Source organism: Ictidomys tridecemlineatus, chromosome 11 (assembly GCF_052094955.1).
Source record: "Ictidomys tridecemlineatus isolate mIctTri1 chromosome 11, mIctTri1.hap1, whole genome shotgun sequence".
Taxonomy (NCBI): Eukaryota; Metazoa; Chordata; class Mammalia; order Rodentia; family Sciuridae; genus Ictidomys; species Ictidomys tridecemlineatus.
In genome coordinates, this window is record NC_135487.1 from 6,102,008 (window position 1) to 6,122,293 (window position 20,286).

General features: G+C 51.3%; 1 protein-coding gene across 2 annotated transcripts in view; it reads right to left on the minus strand.

The window, feature by feature from the left end:
- The window catches only part of LOC120890619 (beta-catenin-interacting protein 1), a 55,904-nt gene that overhangs the window by 5,640 nt on the left and 29,978 nt on the right, over nt 1–20,286 (minus strand). For both annotated transcript variants that reach the window (XM_078025239.1, XM_078025240.1), the window contains exons 3-4: nt 17,203–17,323; nt 16,443–16,533 (exon numbers count right to left, since the gene is read on the minus strand). In XM_078025239.1, coding sequence (XP_077881365.1) covers nt 16,443–16,533; nt 17,203–17,298 — 187 coding nt within the window. In that variant the 5' untranslated portion in view covers nt 17,299–17,323. The remainder of the gene's footprint in view (nt 1–16,442; nt 16,534–17,202; nt 17,324–20,286) is intronic.

Sequence of the window (20,286 nt, forward strand, 5' to 3'; positions counted from 1 at the left end):
AAGTCAGGGACCCAAAAGGCCACCCAAGGGTGAGCTGGTATGGGAGGTGCCCAGCAAGGCCTCTGGCACAGGGACCAGAGTTGGCACAGTGTTGGCCATCCTGGTCCACCCCATGGAGGGGGTCCCCTCCTGACATCCCTGCCACAGGAGGGGAGGAGGCAGCCAGCATTGGGGCAGTGCTGCAGAAGGAGGGCCTAATGCAATGACATCACAAAGATGTGCCTTCATTCTCACCAGGAGCCAAGGTGGTGCTAAGGGAAACACACTGCCACCCACCCACTCACCTTCCTGGGGTTGTGTCCTTAGCCAGCACAACCTCTATTCCTGAAAATAAAAATGAGCTTCTAGAAAGGAGCTCAAGTCATCAAGGGCCTGTTTGGATGGGGCTCCTTTGCTCGAGAAGCCCCACAGTCCTGCCCCTCTTCTAGGGAACATTCCGTTCTCACCAGGCCTGGGACTCGCAGCACCACCTCAGGCAGAATTGTCCTAGCTACTCCTAGCTACAGGGACTCCACAATTACATCATACCTGCGTGGCCACTGTGCTGGTTACCTAACAGAGGCTGACTTCTCAGTGCTGCCCCCCTCCTCCCTAAGCAGGAGGGGTTGCCACAAAACTGTGACAAGGGAGGTGTCAAGACGCCCTGGTGGCAATGAGAGGCGGCAGCCCACTCGCTTCCTTCCTCCTGCCTACCGGGCTTTCTCACAGGCTTTCTCTCGGGACCGTGGGTCTCTGCAGTGTGCTGAGGCACAAAATAGCACTGGCGCCCCAGGAGGGAACTGTGTCAGCAAAGGGAATGGCCACCCAGGGGCCAGGGCCTTGCAGCCCCAGCCTGCCAGGGAACCTGCCTGTCCCCCAAGAGTGGGAAAGAAGTAGCCTTCTCAAGGTCACATGGGGACCTGGTAACTATTTAACGAGACACCTGAAACAAAAGCCTTCCAGAGTCCCACCCTCCCACGCTGCCAGCTGAGTCCCTCCCTGGCTGGGAATCCAAGCCTCATTATGGAGCCTCCCACTGGTGCTGCTGGGCCGCCTACAGAAGGGGCCTTTGCTGCCCAGCCGAGCCGTCCCAAAGCACTTGCTGTTTTCCACGCCTCAGCACAAGGACCTGCCTTCCTTTGGGGCTGACCTATCCTCATTATGGGCTGGCCAGGCTCTTGTCATGAACTTGAAGGCCTCTAGCAGAAGATGCTGATTCTCCCTCTCCTCTTCTCGATGGAATTTGGGACAATTACAAAAAAGTTATTGAGACTCAAGCCCTTTGAGTTTGAGGTTGGTCTCCTGAGTCTCTCCCCCTTAGAAGGCCAGTATATGGGGGTCCCCTTGGGCACTTTCCACTGTCCTTGAAGCACCGCTGGCCAACTGTGCCTTTGGGCCAACAGCTTATTTTATTTTTTATTTTGTCACTGGGGATTGGACCTAGGGCACTCTACTCCTGAGCCACATCCCCAGCCTTTTTTTTATCTTGAGACAGGGTTTTGCTAAGTTGCTAAGGGTAGCCGTGAACTTGCAATCTTCCTGCCTCAGCTTTCCAAGTTGTTAGGATAACAGGATGTGCCACCAGGCTAGGATCTGAAAGCTTTACTTCTTGTCTTTATTCCTTTTTAAAAAAATATATATATATATTCAATATTTTAATATATATTAATATATATGTATACTATATACATATATGTAATCTAAATATATATATGTATATATTTAGTTAGTTGTAGATGGACACAACACTTTATTTTTATTTATTATTATTGTTTTTAATATTTATTAAGTTTTAGGTGGACACAATATCTTTATTTTACATTCATGTGATGCTGAGGATTGAACCCAGTGCCTCGTGCAGGCTAGGTGAGTACTCTACCACTGAGCCACAACCCCAGCCCTTATTTATTTATTTTTATCTGGTGCTAAGGATCAAACCCAGTGCCTCACATGTGCTAGGCAAGCGCTTTACCACTGAGCCCCAACCCCAGCCCCACTTCTTGTCTTCATTCTCCTAAAAAGCTCTAGGGTATATTTCTGGGATAGTCTCCCCAGTGTTTATATCTTTTATAATTTTTTTTTTTTTTTTGGTGCTGGGAATTGAACACCTGGGGCTCTTTAGCACCGGGATACATCCCCAGTCCTTTTTTATTTTGAGACAGAATCTCACTAAGTTGCTGAGTTTGGTTTTGAACTTGCCTTCACTCTGTTAGCCTCCCAAGTCCCTGGGACTACAGGCTGCACCCCCCCACCCCACCTGCCCAACTCCAACTTGGTCTTAACACTTCTACTCAATATGTGTTTTTTTTGTGTGTAATTGTTGATGGACCTTTATTTTATTTATTTATGCACTGAGAATGGAACCCTGTGCCTCACACGTGCCAAGTAAGTGCACTACCTCTGAGTCACAGGCCCAGCCCCTCAATACTGTTTTGAAGGTCATTCCTGGGCAATAGGCAAGAAGAAGAAAAGGCATCCAGAGCACAAAGGAAGAAGCAAAAACATCCCAATGTATGGAAAATCTGAAGGAATCTACTTTTAAAAAAAATGTTAGAACTAATAAACAAGTTTCAGGGTACAAGATGAACACAAATTGTAGTAAGGCATGGTAGCCATACCTATAATCCCATAAATTTGGGAGGCTGAAGCAGGAGGATCAAAAGTTCAAGGCCAGGTCAGGGGTGGTGGCCCATGCCTGTAATCCCACAGATGGGCAGATCCGGAGGCTGACACAAGAGGATCAAAGCCAGCCTCAGCAAAAGTGAGTTTTGAGACCCTGTCTCTAAATAAAATACAAAACAAGGCTGGGGATGTGGCTGAGTGGTCAAGTGACCTGAGCTCAACCCCTGGTACCCCCCCAAAAACAACAACAACAACAACAACCAGGCCAGCCTCAGCAACTTAGTGAGACCCTGTCTCAAAATAAAAATAAGTACAGGGGATGTACCCTGCGTCCAACCCTTGGTACCATGGTCAAGGGCACAGGAACGAATCTTTATGACTGTTATGGTTTGGATCCTCAGTGCCCCAAAGGCTCCTGTGTAGAAGATGTGGTCCCCAGCTGATGGTAGTATTGGGAGGCAGGGAACCTTCAGGAGGTGGGACCTGGTGGAAAGAGTTAGGTCAGTGTGGGCATGCCCTCTAAAGGGACATTGGGAAGTTGGCCCCTTCCTCTCTCTCCTCTTGTCCCCATGGCCCTGAGGTGAGCAGATTCCCCCGCCACACACCACCACGATGCACTGTCCTGCCACAGTTCCAAAGTCATAGGCCCGCTGCTGCCTCCAAAGCCCGGGGAACCTCCATCTTGGCTACTTAGGCCAAGAGCCCAGGCTCTCCTGACCACCCCTCCACATGCTCCACCTACAGTGCCATATAAATACATCTGGGGCACTACCACAGCCCCTCTCACTGGAGCCAGGTCCCTGTTGTCCTTGATCTCCCACCTGGCACCAATGATCTATTCTCCACACAGCGGCCAGAGGTATGTTTTCTATATTTGAAGTCAGTTTCTGTTACTCCTTTGCTCAAAGCCTTTCAAAGACATCTTACCCCAAAATGTCTCACCATATTCCAAGTGAATGCCAAATACCACGCTGGTCCACAAGACTCAACACACTAAGCCCTCCAGATGACTTTTTGCCTCCTTCTGCCCCTCTACCACTCACTCTGCTCCAGTTGTGCAGGCCTGCTGGCCACACTGCAGGCAAAAGTCTCCTGCACCTCAGGACCTTTGCATTTGCTGTTTGCCTCACTGAATGCTCTTTTCCCTGTTCATCCAAGTTGGTCTGACTTGTATCCTTGTTTTACAGATGAGCAACACGAAGCTCAGAAAGCCTGCCTCAGCAACTCAGGTGGCTGAGGCAGGAACATCCCAAGTTCAATGTCAGTCTCAGCAACTTAGGGAGGCCCTAAAAAAACCTAGCAAGACTCTGTCTCAAAATCAAAAGGGCTGGGAAGGTAGCTCAGTGGGAGAGCACCTGGGTTCAATCCCCAGTACCAAAAAAGAAAAGAAAAAAGAAGAAGAAGAAGAAGAAGAAGAAAATTCAACATGGAACCTGGAGAGCCAACCTGGGAGAAGTGGCCCCACCATGGCTCTCACCTGAGTGCCTGAGGCACTGGCTGGGGGGAGGACAGGGCAGGGCCAGGCATCCAGGGGGCCCTCCCATCCCACACCCAATGCCAGCTTTGCCTGTAATGGAACCAGTCAAATGACTGGGCAGAGAAAAATGACAAATATGCAGAAGCTTAGAAAAGGGAAGGGGCCTGCTCCGGGGGTGAGTGGGGTGGGGGGCAGACAGTGGGGTCCTTGGTCTGTCTGTGAGCCAGGATGAACTCACACAGCAGCGTAGGGGCTGGTGCTCCCGCCTGGCCAGAACAGCTCGCAGCAGGAGCCTGTGGCCAGGAGAGAGGACCAAAGTCTGCCGAGAATCCCCCTGGCTATTTAAGGCGCCACGCTGCAGTGTTTCCAGGGTCTTCTCGGGAACGTGTCAGGCAGCTTGATGTGCTTCCTGAACTGAGAATGTGTCCCTGTGGGCCAGGGAGGGTTAGAGTTGGGTCAGTGACAGGGGATGGAACAGCAGGAAGGAGGAGCATGGAGCCAGACAATGACGCTGGGGCACGTGTGCAGCCAAGGGTCCCACAGCCTGGCCCAGGCAAGCCAGTGCAGCCCCCGTGCTTTCCCAGGACCTTCCGGCGAGCTCAGTGCACATTCGCCCCAAACCTGCACACTGCGAAACAGGGTGGTCCAGGCCATGTGGAAACATGGCCTTATCTTCAGCCCTGCCCCCACCTCCAAAGCGTCCCCCAGACCTGTCTGTGACAGACTCCCTGCAGCTGTCCTCCCCAGGAGGCTCTGTCCCCGATGAGGGCAGGGATCTTCTGACTATGTGCTTTCTGCCTTCATTCATCTCAGCACCTTGGTACAGGAAGGACAAGCTGATTTGCTGTCCCATTCCCCAGTCTTGGGGATCCTGCAAAGCCCAGCTTTGAGTCAGGTGCACAAGGGTGGCCAGGGAGGAAAAGAACAACCCTGAAGGCAAACACTACTTCAAACACTGATGAGGTACAAGGCCTTGCTTAAGGGCTGCAAACGCCAAGACCCCACAGACCACGCAGGGCAAGGCCCCACACAGATGTCACTGGAGAAAAGGGGGGACTCACAGGAATGTCATTAGCCTGGTGAGGCCCACATTACCAGATTCTGAGCCAGAGGCTCCTCCAAGACCAACTGCTTGAGAACCAAAAGGACTCTGGGGACAGGGTGCCTCTGCCTTGCCCTCCCAAAGAACTCTGGAATCGTATCACCCCTTGGTAGCCGGAGTTTCTCAGGACAATTCCAGTATCAGATATTCCTGCAATGGGCCTTGCACCTGCCTAATTAGGGTACAACTTAGAGACCCAAAAAGCTCAGAGATAAACCCTGAAACCCCAGACACTCCACATTCCTGTGGCTGATGGAGGAAGCCCCTTTGCAAGCCACCATTAGCCAAGGGAGCTAACCTCAGCTAAGTGTTTCCAAATTATCCAGGAACGCACCTGTCAAGTCCAGGGCCCATCCTGGGCACACAAAGCAGACCACACCATTGTGAAGAAACCTCCATAGGCTGCCAGTTGGCCAGGGCAATTGCCACCCTGGGTGCTTCAGGCCCTTCTCTGACCACATGAGCTTGGGTTGCGGTACCTCCTCCTGCATGAGCTCATTATCTTGCCTGAATGCCAACCAACATCTGCTACCTGCTAGCCAACACGGCAACTGCTCAGCTACCAGCTCTGGGGAAACACTGCCTAGAAAAACAGGTCCTCCAAAGGAAGGAGCTTCTGGGAGGGATAAGACTGGGGTGCCACCCTGGACTTGCCTCCTCCCAGGTGAGCTGACACCCATAGGGTGCCATGTACTGTTTTGGGGAGCCCAGGGCTATGAGCCAAGTGTTCTACACATCTCAACTCTGGTGTCCCAAGTTCCCAAGGGACAGCTTTTACCCAGAAGCAGCATGACACTTCAGTTGCTATGGCAACAGTGGCCACTGATTCACCAAGGTCTCAGCAGCCAGAGCAGCGCTAGGCTCAGTGGCGCCTGCCGGCTCCAGGAGGACAACCACCATCACGAGCACATGAAGCCGCAGGAGACGGGGCTGTAGAGGGCAGTGCTGCCACATGCAGGCAGAGATGCCCTGCTAGCTCCAGCAGGAGCCTTGGGCCTCCTGGGCTGGACAACAAGGCTCAGGAGGCAGCACCCAGGGTCCAATGGGAGGCACCAGCTGGGACCTGGCTTGGGCCTTGCCCTGTCTACCTGAGCATCCCATGGAAGCCCCTGAACATCCAGTCTCAGTTCACTCATCTGCAAAATGTGATGAAGGGCATCTACCCCACCCATCCAACTGGCCACGGAATAGCATCTAGCCTACAGCATTACGAACCACATCTGGGAGGTCATGTTGGGGCTCTGCTCTGCCTGCTACCTGTTCTAATTCCAGATGTGACTCCCAAGCCCCTCCCTTATTCTCAACCTCCCATCCCACCGATACTCACATTCACACCCTTTGTGGCTGGTACTCCCAAGTGAGGTCCTCATCCTCTTCATCTGAATTTTTGTTTCCTCAAAACATAAGCTCTCCTAGACTACAGAAACTAACTATGCCCAAAGGGACAGAACATGGGAGGAAGGGTTGCCCGTCCCTCCAGGGGTCAGGGACAACCAGGTCATAACCTACAGTCTGGCTGTGTCCTCAAGTTTTAGATTCTAGGCATCAAAATCACCTTGGGGGTTTGCTTTGTGTTGAGATGAAGTATCATCATGTTGCCCAGACTGGCTTCCAATCCCCTGAACTCGAGCAGTCCTCCTGCCTCAGCCTCCTGAGTAGCTGGGACTACAGGACTGAGCCATCACACCTGGCTCACTTACAATGCAGACTCCCGGGCTCCCTGGCAGGCACTCTGATTCAGACGGGCTGGGATAGGGGGAGTGACTGGGATTCTGCATTCTTCACAAATACGGCTGGTGACTCAGGTGCAGTGGTCTATGAACCACACTGAAAACTTGAAGCTTCAGGCTGCCCTTGACCTCCACTCCACCCTGAGCTGCTGCCATTCTCAGCCAACAGTTCTAAGGTCTCTGAGGCTTCAGGGTTTATTTCTGAGCTTTGTGGGTCTCTAGGTTGTGCCCTCACTAGGCAAGTATCTTCTCAGAGACATCAGTTCTCACTGCTTCTGCCCAGGCTCTGCCAAAGGACCTCTGGAAAAGGGCTCCACTGGCAAGTGACCTGCTGACCCTCTCCTTCCCTCAGAGCTCTACCTGCCCCTCCTCACACGGACCCTGGTGTAGCACCCTCCCCATCTGCAGCCTACTTTCCCGGGGACACCCTCGTTTGACTCCTCTCCCACACCCACAATCCTATGTGCTTCCACCTGAGCCATGGCCCACTCCCTCCTGGATGCCCACGGGCACCTCCCATTCAGAACTTAGACCCACTCCCCTGCTTCCTATCATGTCAGCTGCTCAGCCCTAAATGTCCCACCATCTCTGGAATGTGTCCATATCACCTGGACATCCCTGTAACCTAACTGCTGCCCTGGGAACTTACCCCAATGCCCACTATGGACCATAAGCCAATGGGCCATTCTTCCCCTTGAGGTAGGTGGGACTCCATGAGGCTTTGGAATAAGCCCAAGCAGAGGCATCTGCCTTTCCACTCACTCTCGGTCCCCCCAGCAACCACACACCAGACTCTTAGGGGATGTGGAAACACCCCAACGCTTGCATATGTCTGGGCCGGCTGCAGGGGCTCTGCTGGCCGGCAGTGCCCTTCCCTCCCCGCAGGTTGTCTGCAGATGCCTCTCCCTGCGTCCTTCAGGAGCAGTGCAGATAGCACCTTCCCTGGGTTGCTTCCCCTCCCTCAGAACCAGTGACACTGTATCTCACCGGAAGCTCTTCTACATGGTCACATGTCTGCATGTCCTGCTGGACCAGCAGTGAGAGGACAGGGCCGTCCTGAGACTACACGGAGCTCGCAGTAACCAGGGACTAAGGTGAGAAGAACTGTTCAACCGCTGGGCTGGGCAGCCCCTCAGGGCCCCTAAAAGCCCCCTCCGCAAGAGGGATGCCAGAGTCCTGGGGGTCGCAGGCCCACTGGGCTTCCTTCTCAATTCTAAACAACAGAACCTTCACGCTGGGTGACAGAGGTCAGAGCAGCCCTCTGTGAGCCAGAACCAGAATGTGATGAAGCAGCTGGGCCTGTGCCTCCCACACTCCTCGCCTTTTCTTGAGATTGGTTTTCTATTTTTCAATGACACAGGTCATACCCCAAGTCCCGGTTGATTTCGGTTTGATTCAATGTACACATGGTTTCTCGCTCCGCTGTTATTGGGTTATAGGTAATTCTCATGTAAGTCTTGATTAAAGTTAAAAGAAGATGAGTTTCCCATCCCAGAGCCAGGAATCCTCTCTGGGCCTGACTCTAATTTCAGTGCCAAGTTCCCTGTTGCCTGGGGCCCCTGGGAGAAGCCTTGAAGCCATGAATGGGCAGAAAGGAGACCAGAAACCCCAGCAGAGGGCTGTGTGGAGCAGAGAAGCCCAGCTGGCTGCCCAGGGAGGAGCCACCAGAGCAACTAGGCCTCCTCAAGGAGGCGGGGCTGGTCAACCTCAGAATCCAACTAACACCTGCTCTGGGCCAGAAGCAGGACAAGAGCTGAATGTGACCATGAACACAGCACAGACCCCAGCCCCACGGACTCCTGACACGGTGTGATCACAGCTCCACGGAAGGAAAGTGAGGGTCTGGCTCTAGGAGCCAGAGGGGAGGCACCCGATGACCCTGGACTTGGGAAAGGCTTCATGAAGGACTAGAAAGAACAGAGGCTGGAAGAGAGTGGGGTGGACTCCAGAGAACTTTCCACGCTGGCTGGAAAGTAGAGAAGATCTTGGCACCACCCCCACCCGCAGGGCGCTGCAAGGGTTCAACGGGTAGGAACAGAGCCAAACAAGGGGGAGCCACTTCCTTGGAGCGCTGGTCCCTGATTGTTTGCTGCGATGGCAGTTATTTTAACAAGGTTCCCAGTGTAACCCTGAGACCGAAGGACCTATTTTAGGCTCTCTGGCAGCATAACTTGAACCAGCAGCCCCAGCCTCTGCAGGGAAAAAGCCAGCAGGAATTCCCTGGACGTCTCCTGGCGAAAGTATGACCATGGAGATGCCACAGAAGCCGAGGGAGCCATGTGCCAGCACAGCTCCCAAGGGCAAGGAAAGGGGCAGAGGCACAGCAGGTTATTTCCCTGGGAGGCCCCCAGGCAGAGAAAGGACTAGGCTACTCCTGATCTACCTTAAAACATGACAGGAGGATTACCCACAGTATTGGTGAATGCTGGCTATGCCCAGACCCCACACTAGGCTGCCTTTGTGGCCTTGAGCTACGTAACCTTTCAGCCGGTTTCTCATCTTGTAAGTGGGGCCCTGGCAGCACCTACAGCACAGGCTACGGTGAGAAGTATTTGGGATACCTCTCCTATGCTGTTTGGCAAGGAACCTGCCACATCGGACAAGTTTAATGAATGTTTTCCATTGTTTTGATTAATGGCAGAATGGAACCAAAGATCCAACAGGAAGGTACTGGTCAATAGATTTTGGCATAGCCATATGGCTGTATATTATGCAACCCCTAAAACATTTTCTTGGAAGTTGTTTAGGAGCACAGTAAAGTTACCATAAGTAAAACATGGATGCTGAAATGAGTATTTAGCCAGGTGTGATGGTGCATGCCTGTAATCCCGTGAGTAGGAGGCTCAGGCAGAAAGAGCAACTTTAGGCCAGCCTTAGCAATTTAGTGAGGCCTTGGGCAACTTAGCGAGAACCTGTCTCAAAACTTTAAAAAAGGCTTCGTGATTAAGTGCCCCTGCATTCAATTTCCTGTACCAAAAAAAAAGAGCATTGAAGGCTGGGTTGTGGCTCAGCAGTAGAGTGCTCACCTAGCACAGTGAGGCCCTAGGTTCAATCCTCAGCACGACATAAAAATAAATAAATAAATAAAGGTATTGTGTCCAACTACAACTAAAAAAATAAATATTAAAAAAGAGTATTGAAATATAAACTATACGTCCCAACTTTATGACGTGCATATTTTTAAAAGTCTGCCAGCAAACTGAAGGAAAGATGAATAGTGGTTATAGCTGAGCACAGGATGCAATTCTTTCAACTTTCTGCTGTTTCTACCTCTCCCCAGTTTTCTGCAATGACCATGCATATATGATAACCAGGAGAAAGGATCAATATGCATTCCAGTGGGGGCGGCCCTGTGATGAGAAAGGAAAGCTCAGCACTACCTGTCTGCTTTGCAAAGCTGCAGCCCTTCCCCGCTGCCCACAGCTGGCCCTTCTCAGCAAGGTGACCTTCTCAGAGCGGTATTGATTTCCTTTGATTAAAATACGAGTCCTCTTGGCTGTCAGGTCTGCTCCACCAACTTCAGAGACAGGAGATGGCACTCACAGAATTTTCTGCCTTTCTGGTAGACCTCTGGTTCCCATCCTGCTGTGTTCAAGAACCAAGGGCCTGCCAGGTGCAGTGGTGTACACCTGTAATCCCAGCGCCTTGGGAGGCTGAGGCAGGAGGTTTGCAAGTTCAAAACCAGCCTCAGCAAGTTAGTGAGGCCCTAACTTAGCAAGACCCTGTCTCAAAATAAAAAATAAAGAGGCTGAGATGTGGCTCAGTAATTAAGAGCCCCTGGGTTTGATCTCTGGTTAAAAAAAAAACAAAACAGAACCAAGGTTCTAAGGGGCCCACCCAGGCCTAGGCCCAAGCTCAAGGAACTCAGTGTCCAATCAACAGAGAGACCAGGAGAGAGCATGGGAGTAGAGCAGCCAAGGTGTATGTGACAGGCCTGGTCCAGGCTGTGGAGGTAAGTGTTTAGAGCTGGGCTTCTGGATGCCAGGGCAAACATGGAGGCAGAAAAGGGTGAATACACAGGCCTGAGTCAAGAGTCAAAGCCATTCACTATGGCCATTTATGATTTGAGTGAGGAGGTGGACTCAGGGTGAACAGGGGTCTTGCTCATTATGCTAAGAGGACCAGAGTCCCTTAAGGCAGTAGGGAGCCACTGAAAGATTTTAAGTGGGAGAGAAACCTACTGATGTCCCTTTGAACCTCTAAAAGTCACTCTGGCCATGTGGAAGGTAGCATAGGGGGAAAGACAAGCCGAGATACCAGTGAGGAGCTCTTTGCAGCAACTGAGAGGAGAATGAAGACCAGAACAAGGGTCCAAATAAGAGGGAGAGAATGAGCTGGGCATAGTTGCATACCCCTATAATCCCAGAGGCTGGGGAGGCTGAGGCAGGAGGATCACGAGCCAGCATCAGCAAAAGTGAGGCACTAAGCAGCTCAGTGAGGCCTGTCTCTAAATAAAATACAATATGGGGCTGGGGATGTAGCTCAGTAGTCGAGTGCCCAGAGTTCAATCCCTGGTACTCCCTTACCACCACCAAAAAAAGAGGGAGAGGACAAAGCAGATTTGGGAACAATAAGGTAGGAGAATCCAAAGGACTTGGTACCTATGGTGTTGCTGGGAAAGAGTCCAGGCTGAGCCCTGGTCTCTGGGTGTCTGTTAGGAAAACAGGTGGTAGAACAGATTCTCGGTGGGGAGAGGGTGAGAGTTAGATCTGCCGAGTGTGGGGAGACTGTGCCAAGCCGTATGGTTGACAGCCACACAGGAAGGTCCAGGTCAGGAAAGGTGTCTGGATTGAGGGAGTATGTTTGGAAGGTACTGATCTGAGCTGTCTGTTGAAGGCACAGGGACATATGTGATCACCCAAGGAAACTGTGTGAGGCAGAGAAAATAGGACAGAGGGCAGAAGCTGGAGGACAGCACAGAGGGAGAAGAGAGCAATGGGCAGAGACAGGAAAAAAGGGCATCATGGAGGAAAGGGAGAGGCAGAGGCTAGAGGAGCTTAGGACCTGGAGACTGACCATTCAGTACTGGGAGGCCACTGGGCCCTCTACTAGAACCACCTGGTCAGGCCCTAAGATATAGGCCTATGTCCCAGGGTCTCTAGCAGCCTTCCATCTTCAGTAAACGTGGCTGGACTGTGATGGGATGCTCAGGTACTAGATCCCTCCAGCCCTGGAAGGTAGGTATGTGTGGCCTAAAGGTTGTGTCTGGACCCACAGAGACAATGCTGAGTGCTGTCCTGTGGGCTCCGAGAGGAAACCTAGGAGAGGCTCAGGGAACCCGGGAGTCTAGGGTGGAGCATCTTGCCATCTGCTGAGAGACAGCACCACCTAGTGGGCAGGAGGAGCTCAAGCCAGGCTTCTCACCTCAAGGCTCCAAGCCTTTGGGACTCTGTCCATTGGGTCCCTAGTCCTACCCAGTGCCCTGGGGGCACCAATTCAGGCTTTGGCCACAGGGCAGGGCCTGAGCCTCTGAAAGCAGGATACTCTGCTATCAGTTGAGATTGGCTCTGCCAGTGGAGAAAGTGGCAGGTTAGAATTTTAGCAGAGATCAATTTGGCCCCGTAGTACAGGCACAAATGCAGACTTCTGGCTTAGACCTGCACAGTGTGAGAGATGAGGCTGAGACTCTGTTGTTGTGTATTTGTGGTGTCTTTAGGCACACATACAAAATAACAGGTTTGTGAAACTTCTTCTGGCACAGCTACCCCTCCCTTTAATTCAGCCTTTAATTCTCTGGGACTCCTGCAGCAGCATGTGCTTCAGGCCTCCACAGCCAGGTCAGAGGGGACCTTCCTTCCCAGGAGGGAAGGGGCAGGCTTCAGGGTGCCCCAGCAGCAGAGAATCATGTCATCCACCCTCTTCTCAGTGATTCTTTCTGAGTGTTCCCTGGCTCAAGGTTTGGCTCCTAGAGTCCCTTGCTCCAGAAAGAGAAGTGCATTTGGATGTCACACACCCAGCAGGGCCCAGATTCCAGTGCCGGCATAGCTGGCCACCCAACAGTCTAGTAAATCCTAGCTGCTCAGCAGTTTGGGGGCCCAGTCAACAGCGAGGTGAGGTCAACACAACCTTCTTACACAACTCAGTGGAACTCCTTTTACTCTCAACTCTTGGTTCAGTTATATGAGAGAAAGAATTCCATTAAAAATATTTTTTGGGGCTGGGGATGTGGCTCAAGTGGTAGCGCGCTTGCCTGGCATGCGTGCGGCCCGGGTTCGATCCTCAGCACCACATACCAACAAAGATGTTGTGTCCGCCGAGAACTAAAAATTAAATATTAAAAATTCTCTCTCTCTCTCTCTCTCTCTCTCCTCTCTCACTCTCTCTTAAAAAAATATTTTTTGTAAATATTTATTTTTTAGTTATAGGTGGACATAATATCTTTATTTTATTTTTATGGTGCTGAAGATCAAACCCAGTGCCTCACACATGCTAAGCAAGCATTCTATCTCTGAGCCACAACCCCAACCCTATTGAAAGTATGTTTTAAAAGATATTAAAATATTTTTAAAAATTTTTAAAATATTTATTCTCAAGTTTTAGGTGGACACAATATCTTTATTTTATATTTATGTGGTTCTAAGGATCAAACCCAGTGCCTCGTGCATGCTAGGCGAGCACTCTACCACTGAGCCACAACCCCAGACCCCTAAAAATATATATATATATATTTAGAAAATTTTTTTTAGTTGTAGATGAACACAATGCTTTATTTTGCTTATTTATTTTATGTGGTGTTGAAGATCGAACCCAGGGCCTCACACATTATAGGCAAGTGCTCTACCACTGAGCTACAATCCCAGCCCCCTTAAAAATATATTTAAAAAAATATATTTAAAAAATATTTTTAAGGCCTAGAGGTATGGTTTAGTGGTAAAGCATTTGTCTAGCATGCATGAAGTCCTGAATTTGACCCCCAACACCAGGGAAAAAAATGATGAGCACATGGCACATGCCTATAATCCCAGTGACTCAAGAGGCTAAGGCAGGAGGATTACAAATTCAAGGTCAGACTCAGCAACTCAGCGAGGCCCTCAGCAACTTGCCTCAAAATAAAAAATAAAAAGGATTGATGATGTAGCTCAGTGGTTAAGCACCCACTGGATTCAATCCCTAGCACAAAAATTTAAAAAAATTTTTTAAAATATATTTTTAAGGCCAGGGGCTATGGTTTAGTGGTAAAAGTCCACAGCTAGCACATATAAGGTCCTGGGCTTGATCCCCAGCATCAGAAGAAAAAAAAAAATTCTGTGAATGTCAGCACATGCCTGTAAACCCAACAACCCAAGAGTCTGAGGTAAGAGGATTATAAATTTAAGGCCAGTCTCAGCAACTTAACTAGACTCTGTCTCAAAAATAAAAAAGGACTGAGCGAGGTGTAGTGGTACCAGCAACTAAGGAGGCTGAGGCAGGAGGATTACAAGTTTGAGGCCAGTCTCTTCAACTTAGCAAGAATCTCAGCAACTTAGTGAGACAGTCTCAAAATAAAAAAATAAAAAGACTGAGCTGCCTGTGGCGGTATATGTTTGTAATTCCAACAACTAGGAAAGCTGAAACATGAGGGTCACAAGGTTAAGGTCAGCTTGAGTGACTCAGAGACACTAAGCAACTTCATGAGACCCTATCTCAAAATAAAAAGCGATGGTGATATGGCTCAGTGGTAAAACATCCCTGGATTCAATCCCTGGTACCAAACAAAACAAAACAAATAAAAAAACAAAATAAAAAACCCCAGTGCCAAAAAAAATTTTTTTTAACTACCTCTTATTGCCAAAAGAACGTATGAGCAATGGCAAAAAATTAGTTTTACAAAACTAAGCCTGGTGCTGTGGTGCATGCTTGTAATCCCATTTACTTGGGAGGCTGAGTGAGGAGGACAGCAAGTTCCAGGCCAGCCTGGGCAACTCCATAGTACAGCTGTATTAGCAAGCATGCGAGGCCCTCACTTGATCTCCAGCACCACATACAAAAGAACAGCCCAGGGAGCTTAAGTGGTGGGGACTCTGTGGTTCTGTCGTTATAGTCCCACGACTTAACTTACCTTGATTTTCTATTAAGAGCATTCCTATAGGGCTGGGGTGTGGCTCAGTGGTAAAGCACTTCCCTAGTGTGCCCAAGGTTCTGGGTTCCATCCCCAGCACCACAAAAGGAAAAAAAAAAAAGCTTTCCACTAAAGATGCCCTTACCACTCCACCACTCTAACTCAAGCTCTGGTTGACTCAGTGACCCAGGACCAAGTGGGGAGGAAGGTGGGTCCACAGGGACTACAAAGCCTGAGGTTTTCAGGTAGAGCTGGCTCAGAGGCCAGCAGAGACTTCCACACTGGAAACCTAAACCAGCCCTGGAGGAGAGAGGTCTTTCCCACGAGACCCTGGGAGGGCGGAGCACCTGGCACACAGGCTGGGCTGTGGCAGTGGTTAGGGCACAGCTCGCTGGGACAGGCACGCCCAGGCAGGCTATACATGGTAGGTGGTGTCTAGGGAACTACTGGAACCACTGGAGTGCCCAGAAGGTTTCTGCTGAGTTGAGTCCACATTCTGGGTCACACCCAGTGTCAGTGCTTTAGAACGTGCTCCCGTGCCAGGGCAGAGCCCAAGACATTCAGGAAAACCAGGGCGGGAGCCCTGGGTGCCAGATCAGCTGTATCCCCAGAAGCCTCACCACACAGCCAACAGCGTTAGCACTCTGCTCCTGGGAGCCTGCTCACGTCTGGACATGCCACAGGCTGGAAGACTTCATGGCCAATAATCCCATGAAGCATGAACAGAACACCAGGAAAGGACTATGTGGAGATGCTGGTCAGAATACTGGGGTACAGAATACTGGGGATGTGGCTCAGTGGTACAGCACTTGCTCACATGTGAGGCACTGGGTTCAATTCCCAGTACTGCCAATAAAAAAAAAAAAAAAAAAAAAAAAAAAAAAAAAAAGAATACTGGAATACAGTGTTAGGACAAGCCTTCCAAGAGAGGCAGTACTTGATAAGTGGCTATGGGATGCAAAGCTGCCCAGCAGCCTCACTGGTTACAGGAGCGAGGACAGATAGTAAATGGCTGCTCTAGTTGGGCTGTCAGTTTGCACCCCAGTAACTGGCTATATGACCAAGAGCAATGACATTGCTGCTAAGCTAGTTTCCTTGCCTGTTAACTGGAAGTAAAACAAATAGCAGCAACACCATAAACACTGTTATTCATGATCATGAGAATTGTCTGGGCATCCCTTCTGGCTAGAGCCAGGATCACACCAGTCACAGCATGGCCTATGCCCACGGTTAAGGAAATGCAAGCAGACCCTCTGTAGTTACCAGGGCTCCCATACACTTCCATTCCTTGCCTCCTCCAGGCCTAAAAAGGAACCCTACCATTTGCCTCATTGGGTGCTCAGCTCCTACTGGGGGAAGAAGATGGGACCAGGTAGGAGGATCCATCTGTGGAAGAGAAGGGGCTGTGGCCCCGTTTGTCCCAAGTTCATCTTTCTAAAGAACCACTGCTCGATGCCCTGGGAAGGACTTGGCTGGCCCCTGGCCCTGACTCACCCTGGTCGATAGAGTGCTGTGGCAGCTGGCTGAGCTGGCTGCTGACCACTCCCGCGTAGGTGCGCAGGAACTCCTCCTCGCTGGCTGTCAGCTGCAGGGGGAGAGCACAGCAGTGAGGGCAGCAAGCACCTGCTCCCTGAGAGGCCCCTCCTAGGCTGCCTGATCCCAGTGGAGACTCCTCCTTGGCTCCCTGGGCTCCAGTACTGAGATTTGACCTCTCTAGTCCAAAGCAGCCCAACCCCTCCCACCCTGAATTCTTAGTCCCTGAGGCCCACAGGCTTGGGTATTTGGGTTGAATCTGACTGTAGCATCTGGTCTGACATAGGCCAGTGGGAAGGCGTAGGCCCTGCCTAGAGAGTTGATGGATGGCCAATGGGCAATTCTGAATCCCTCCTTCTTCCCAAAAGCTTCCCTGCACCTGCAGGTCTGCTGTCCCCTCAGTGCCCAGCTGCCGTTTGCCTGCCCCTGGGACAGAAGCCTCACAGGAATCAGCAGGGAAGAAAAATAGAAGGTCAGGGCCTTGAGGCCCTTGTCCACCCGGCTCAAGCAGAGCACAGAGTGGGAGGCTGCCCCAGGGGCACTCTCAGAACTGGACATGCTGGGCTCTGCGCCTGGGAGGCCTATACTAGCCACAGAGCTGAATTACAGGCCCAGCTGCCTTCTCCTCAGACCACAGTGACCCAGGAGGGGGCTCAGTCCCCTGCTTCAAGGCAGCCAGTTCCCTCCCTGGGAGGCCTGGTGCTCGCCCCCAGGCACTCACGTTGGATCCCATCTTCCTCAGCATGAGCAGCACTCGGACCTTCTGCTGAATGTACATCTCCTCCGGACTCTTCCCGGGTGCTCCTTCACGGTTCATCCCCCTGGCCCAGCTCTTGGGACTCCTGTGGGGTCAGGTAGACATGGAAGGGTCAGGGGTCAGGGTGAGACATGCTGATATAGTCACCTGTGGGTGACCCACACCTTTCCCAAGTAGCCCCTTCCCGTAGGGTCTGGTTTCTTGGAGCACAGAGGAGGCGGAGGGCTTCCCAGCTCCTCCCTCACCCCACTGGCTCCAGCAGCCCGTGAGCAGTTTATTCCAGGTGGGTGTTGCTGGGGTCCTGGCCACTTCCATGGCCAGGGAGAGAGGGGACAGTTTTACCTTCTAGCTCCCACACAACCTGCAGCAAGGTGCCTACAACAAGTTGCAGGGGACGTGGTACAAGAAGCCAAAGTGTCCCAGGCTTTTAAAGCAAGCAACTTATACAAGGTGCAAAGTTACGTCAATGAAGGTGGCTGGCTGGGGCCTGTGGCTTGAGAAACCATGAGATAAACCTCCACTCTAGCACCGAGTGGGCCGTTGCCCCAGCGCCCAGCCCCCAAACACAGAGACAGCTCCCTGTGCAAAAGCCCCTGCTGAGTTCAAGAGGTCAGCTCCTGGGCTGGGCTCCACAGAGTCCCTAGATGGTGAGAGGCTGGCTCAGGCATGTGGGACATAGGCACCCGGTGGGGTCGACGGTCACCACCCTCACACACCCACCCCACCTGTTGAAAGGTGGTTCCTGCAGGCAGTTGTGAAGGCCAGCAGCTGTGTCCAGGTATCTCAGGAACCTGACCTGCAGCAAGGCCCCAGAAGAGAAGCCCAGAGCTTCCTCCCTCCAGGAGGAGGAGAAGAGGAAGCAGGCGTGGAGGGGCTTGAGTTACATACTTGTAACTCCTGGATGAGTCAGAAATAACGCAGCAGCTGGTGGGGGTGGAGTCTTGTCAGCCCTGCTGCCAAGGAGCTGCTCTAGGAGAATGGGGGAACCGGGCTGGAGGGACAAGGACACTCCTCACACTGTCCACCCTCAGGGGCCCGACAGCCCTGGCTGGACCAGCAGGCTCTCCCAGGCAGGCGGCAATCTGTGCCAAGGGTGTACTTAGGAACAGCTTCCTATAGGTACTTGTCAACTGCTCACTCCCCCAAATAGGACCCTCACCCTAAAAGCCCGCAGAATAGGCCAAAAACCTGGCCAGTTGCGGCTAATGTCATAGCCGAACTCTTGATGCAGCACAGCTCCTTCCAGAACCTTCCTTTCTATCCCTGAAGCCTCAGAGTTCAGGCTTTCTTCCTCTGCTGTCTGCTGCCTTCCAACTCTTCCTGGGCTCAGAAAGGGTCCAAGTAACAACTGAGAACTGAGAAAAGGAATGGCGCACCTCAAGAACCCTCAATTCCAGGGTGCATGCCAGTCTGCACAGCCAAGCGGGAAGCTCACCTTTGAGCTACCCCTCCTCCTGTGAACCCATCCTCACTCCCTCCATTTCACCTCCCGTGCAGCCCTGCTGCCTGGGGTGGACTCCACACGGCTTCTTGGAGTGAGCCCTACCCTGGGCCTCAAGCATGGATAGTGTGGCTTCCATCTCCCCGCTACCCCCGACCGCTGCTTCCCTCTGGGTTGTGGCTCTGGTCTCTTCATGACCTCCCCCACTTCCCTTCTTGCCCTTCTACCAACACAGTATCTGCAATGATCTTCTCAGAAGACCAGAAGAGATAACTTCACTCCCTATCTAAACCTACCTGAGGATACATGTAACAGCCTGGCATGGTCAGCCCTAGCCTGCTCCAGCCTACCTCTCCCATCCTCCTGGGCCAGTCTCTGTACAGGGTGTCCCCTTGGCCTGGAACTGGCTTCTGATCACCCTTCATTGCAGTTTAGAAATGTCTTTCCAGGGAAGCATCTGACGGCAAAATGCAAGCTGGCTCTGACCCCTTCCCCAGTTCCTCCCAGATACGTAGCCCTGTCTGTCCTGATTTCCTCAGAGTCCTGCTGGCATTCCTGCTTACTGTCTCTCCTTTGCCCTGTGGAAGGCCAGGGCTGTGTCTACTTCATTTAACTGTCCTCAGCCAGCAGGCACTTAATAAATGCTGCCTGGTTGGATGAATGGAATAAGGAGACAGCCTGTGGTGTCTAAGCTTCCCACTCCCTACAACATCCACATTGATTTAGGGCCAAATATCATTGTGTTAAAAGTGCCTAAGGTGGCTGTGAGTGGTGGCCAACACCTATAATCCCAGTGGCTCAAAGGCTGAGGCAGGAGCATTGATTGCAAGTTCAAAGCCAGCCTCAGCAACTTAGCAAGGCCCTAAGTAACTTAGAAAGACCCTGTCTCAAAATAAAACATAAAAAGGGCTGGAGATGTGGCTTAGTGGTTAAATGTACCACGTTCAACCCCCAGGACTAACCCCTGCAAAACAAAAAACAAAAACAAAAAAACAACTAAGTACTAAGCCAGTCTTCATAAACAATGTAGCTCTTCTAAAGACACACATTTCCAAAGGACTCTGTGTTTCCTGAGCTATGATGTTCTACAGAGGGCATCTGAAATGCTCCACAAAGCCTTCAAACTGGAGGCAGAACTCCTAGGAGTGAAAACCTTCCAATTCTGTCCTGTGCTCAAAGGCTAGGTTTTAGTTTATTCTCCTTTGTAAAAAGACATGATGCAAGGGACCAGCCACTGGGTGTCGCCATACACGAGCGCACCAGAGATGCAGCTCCTCCTGGATACCCAGCAAGCTCCCAGGTTCTGTGGACCTCCTTCCATAGCCAAAGCAGGAAGCTTTCACCCCTGCTGAAGCTGACTTTATTTCAAACCCACTTTCACAAACCACACTCTAGCAGCTGAGTGAGGCAGAAGAATCGAAAGTTCGAGGCCAGCTCAGCAACTTAACAAGACCCTGTATCAAAATAAGGAGGAAAAAGTGCTGGGGATGTAGCTCAGTGGTAGAGCAAACTTGAGTTGGGTCTTTTGTTACCCCAGTACCAAAAATAAAATTGAAAATAAATAAAAAGGGCTGAGGATATAGCTCAGTGGTAGAACACCCTTGCAT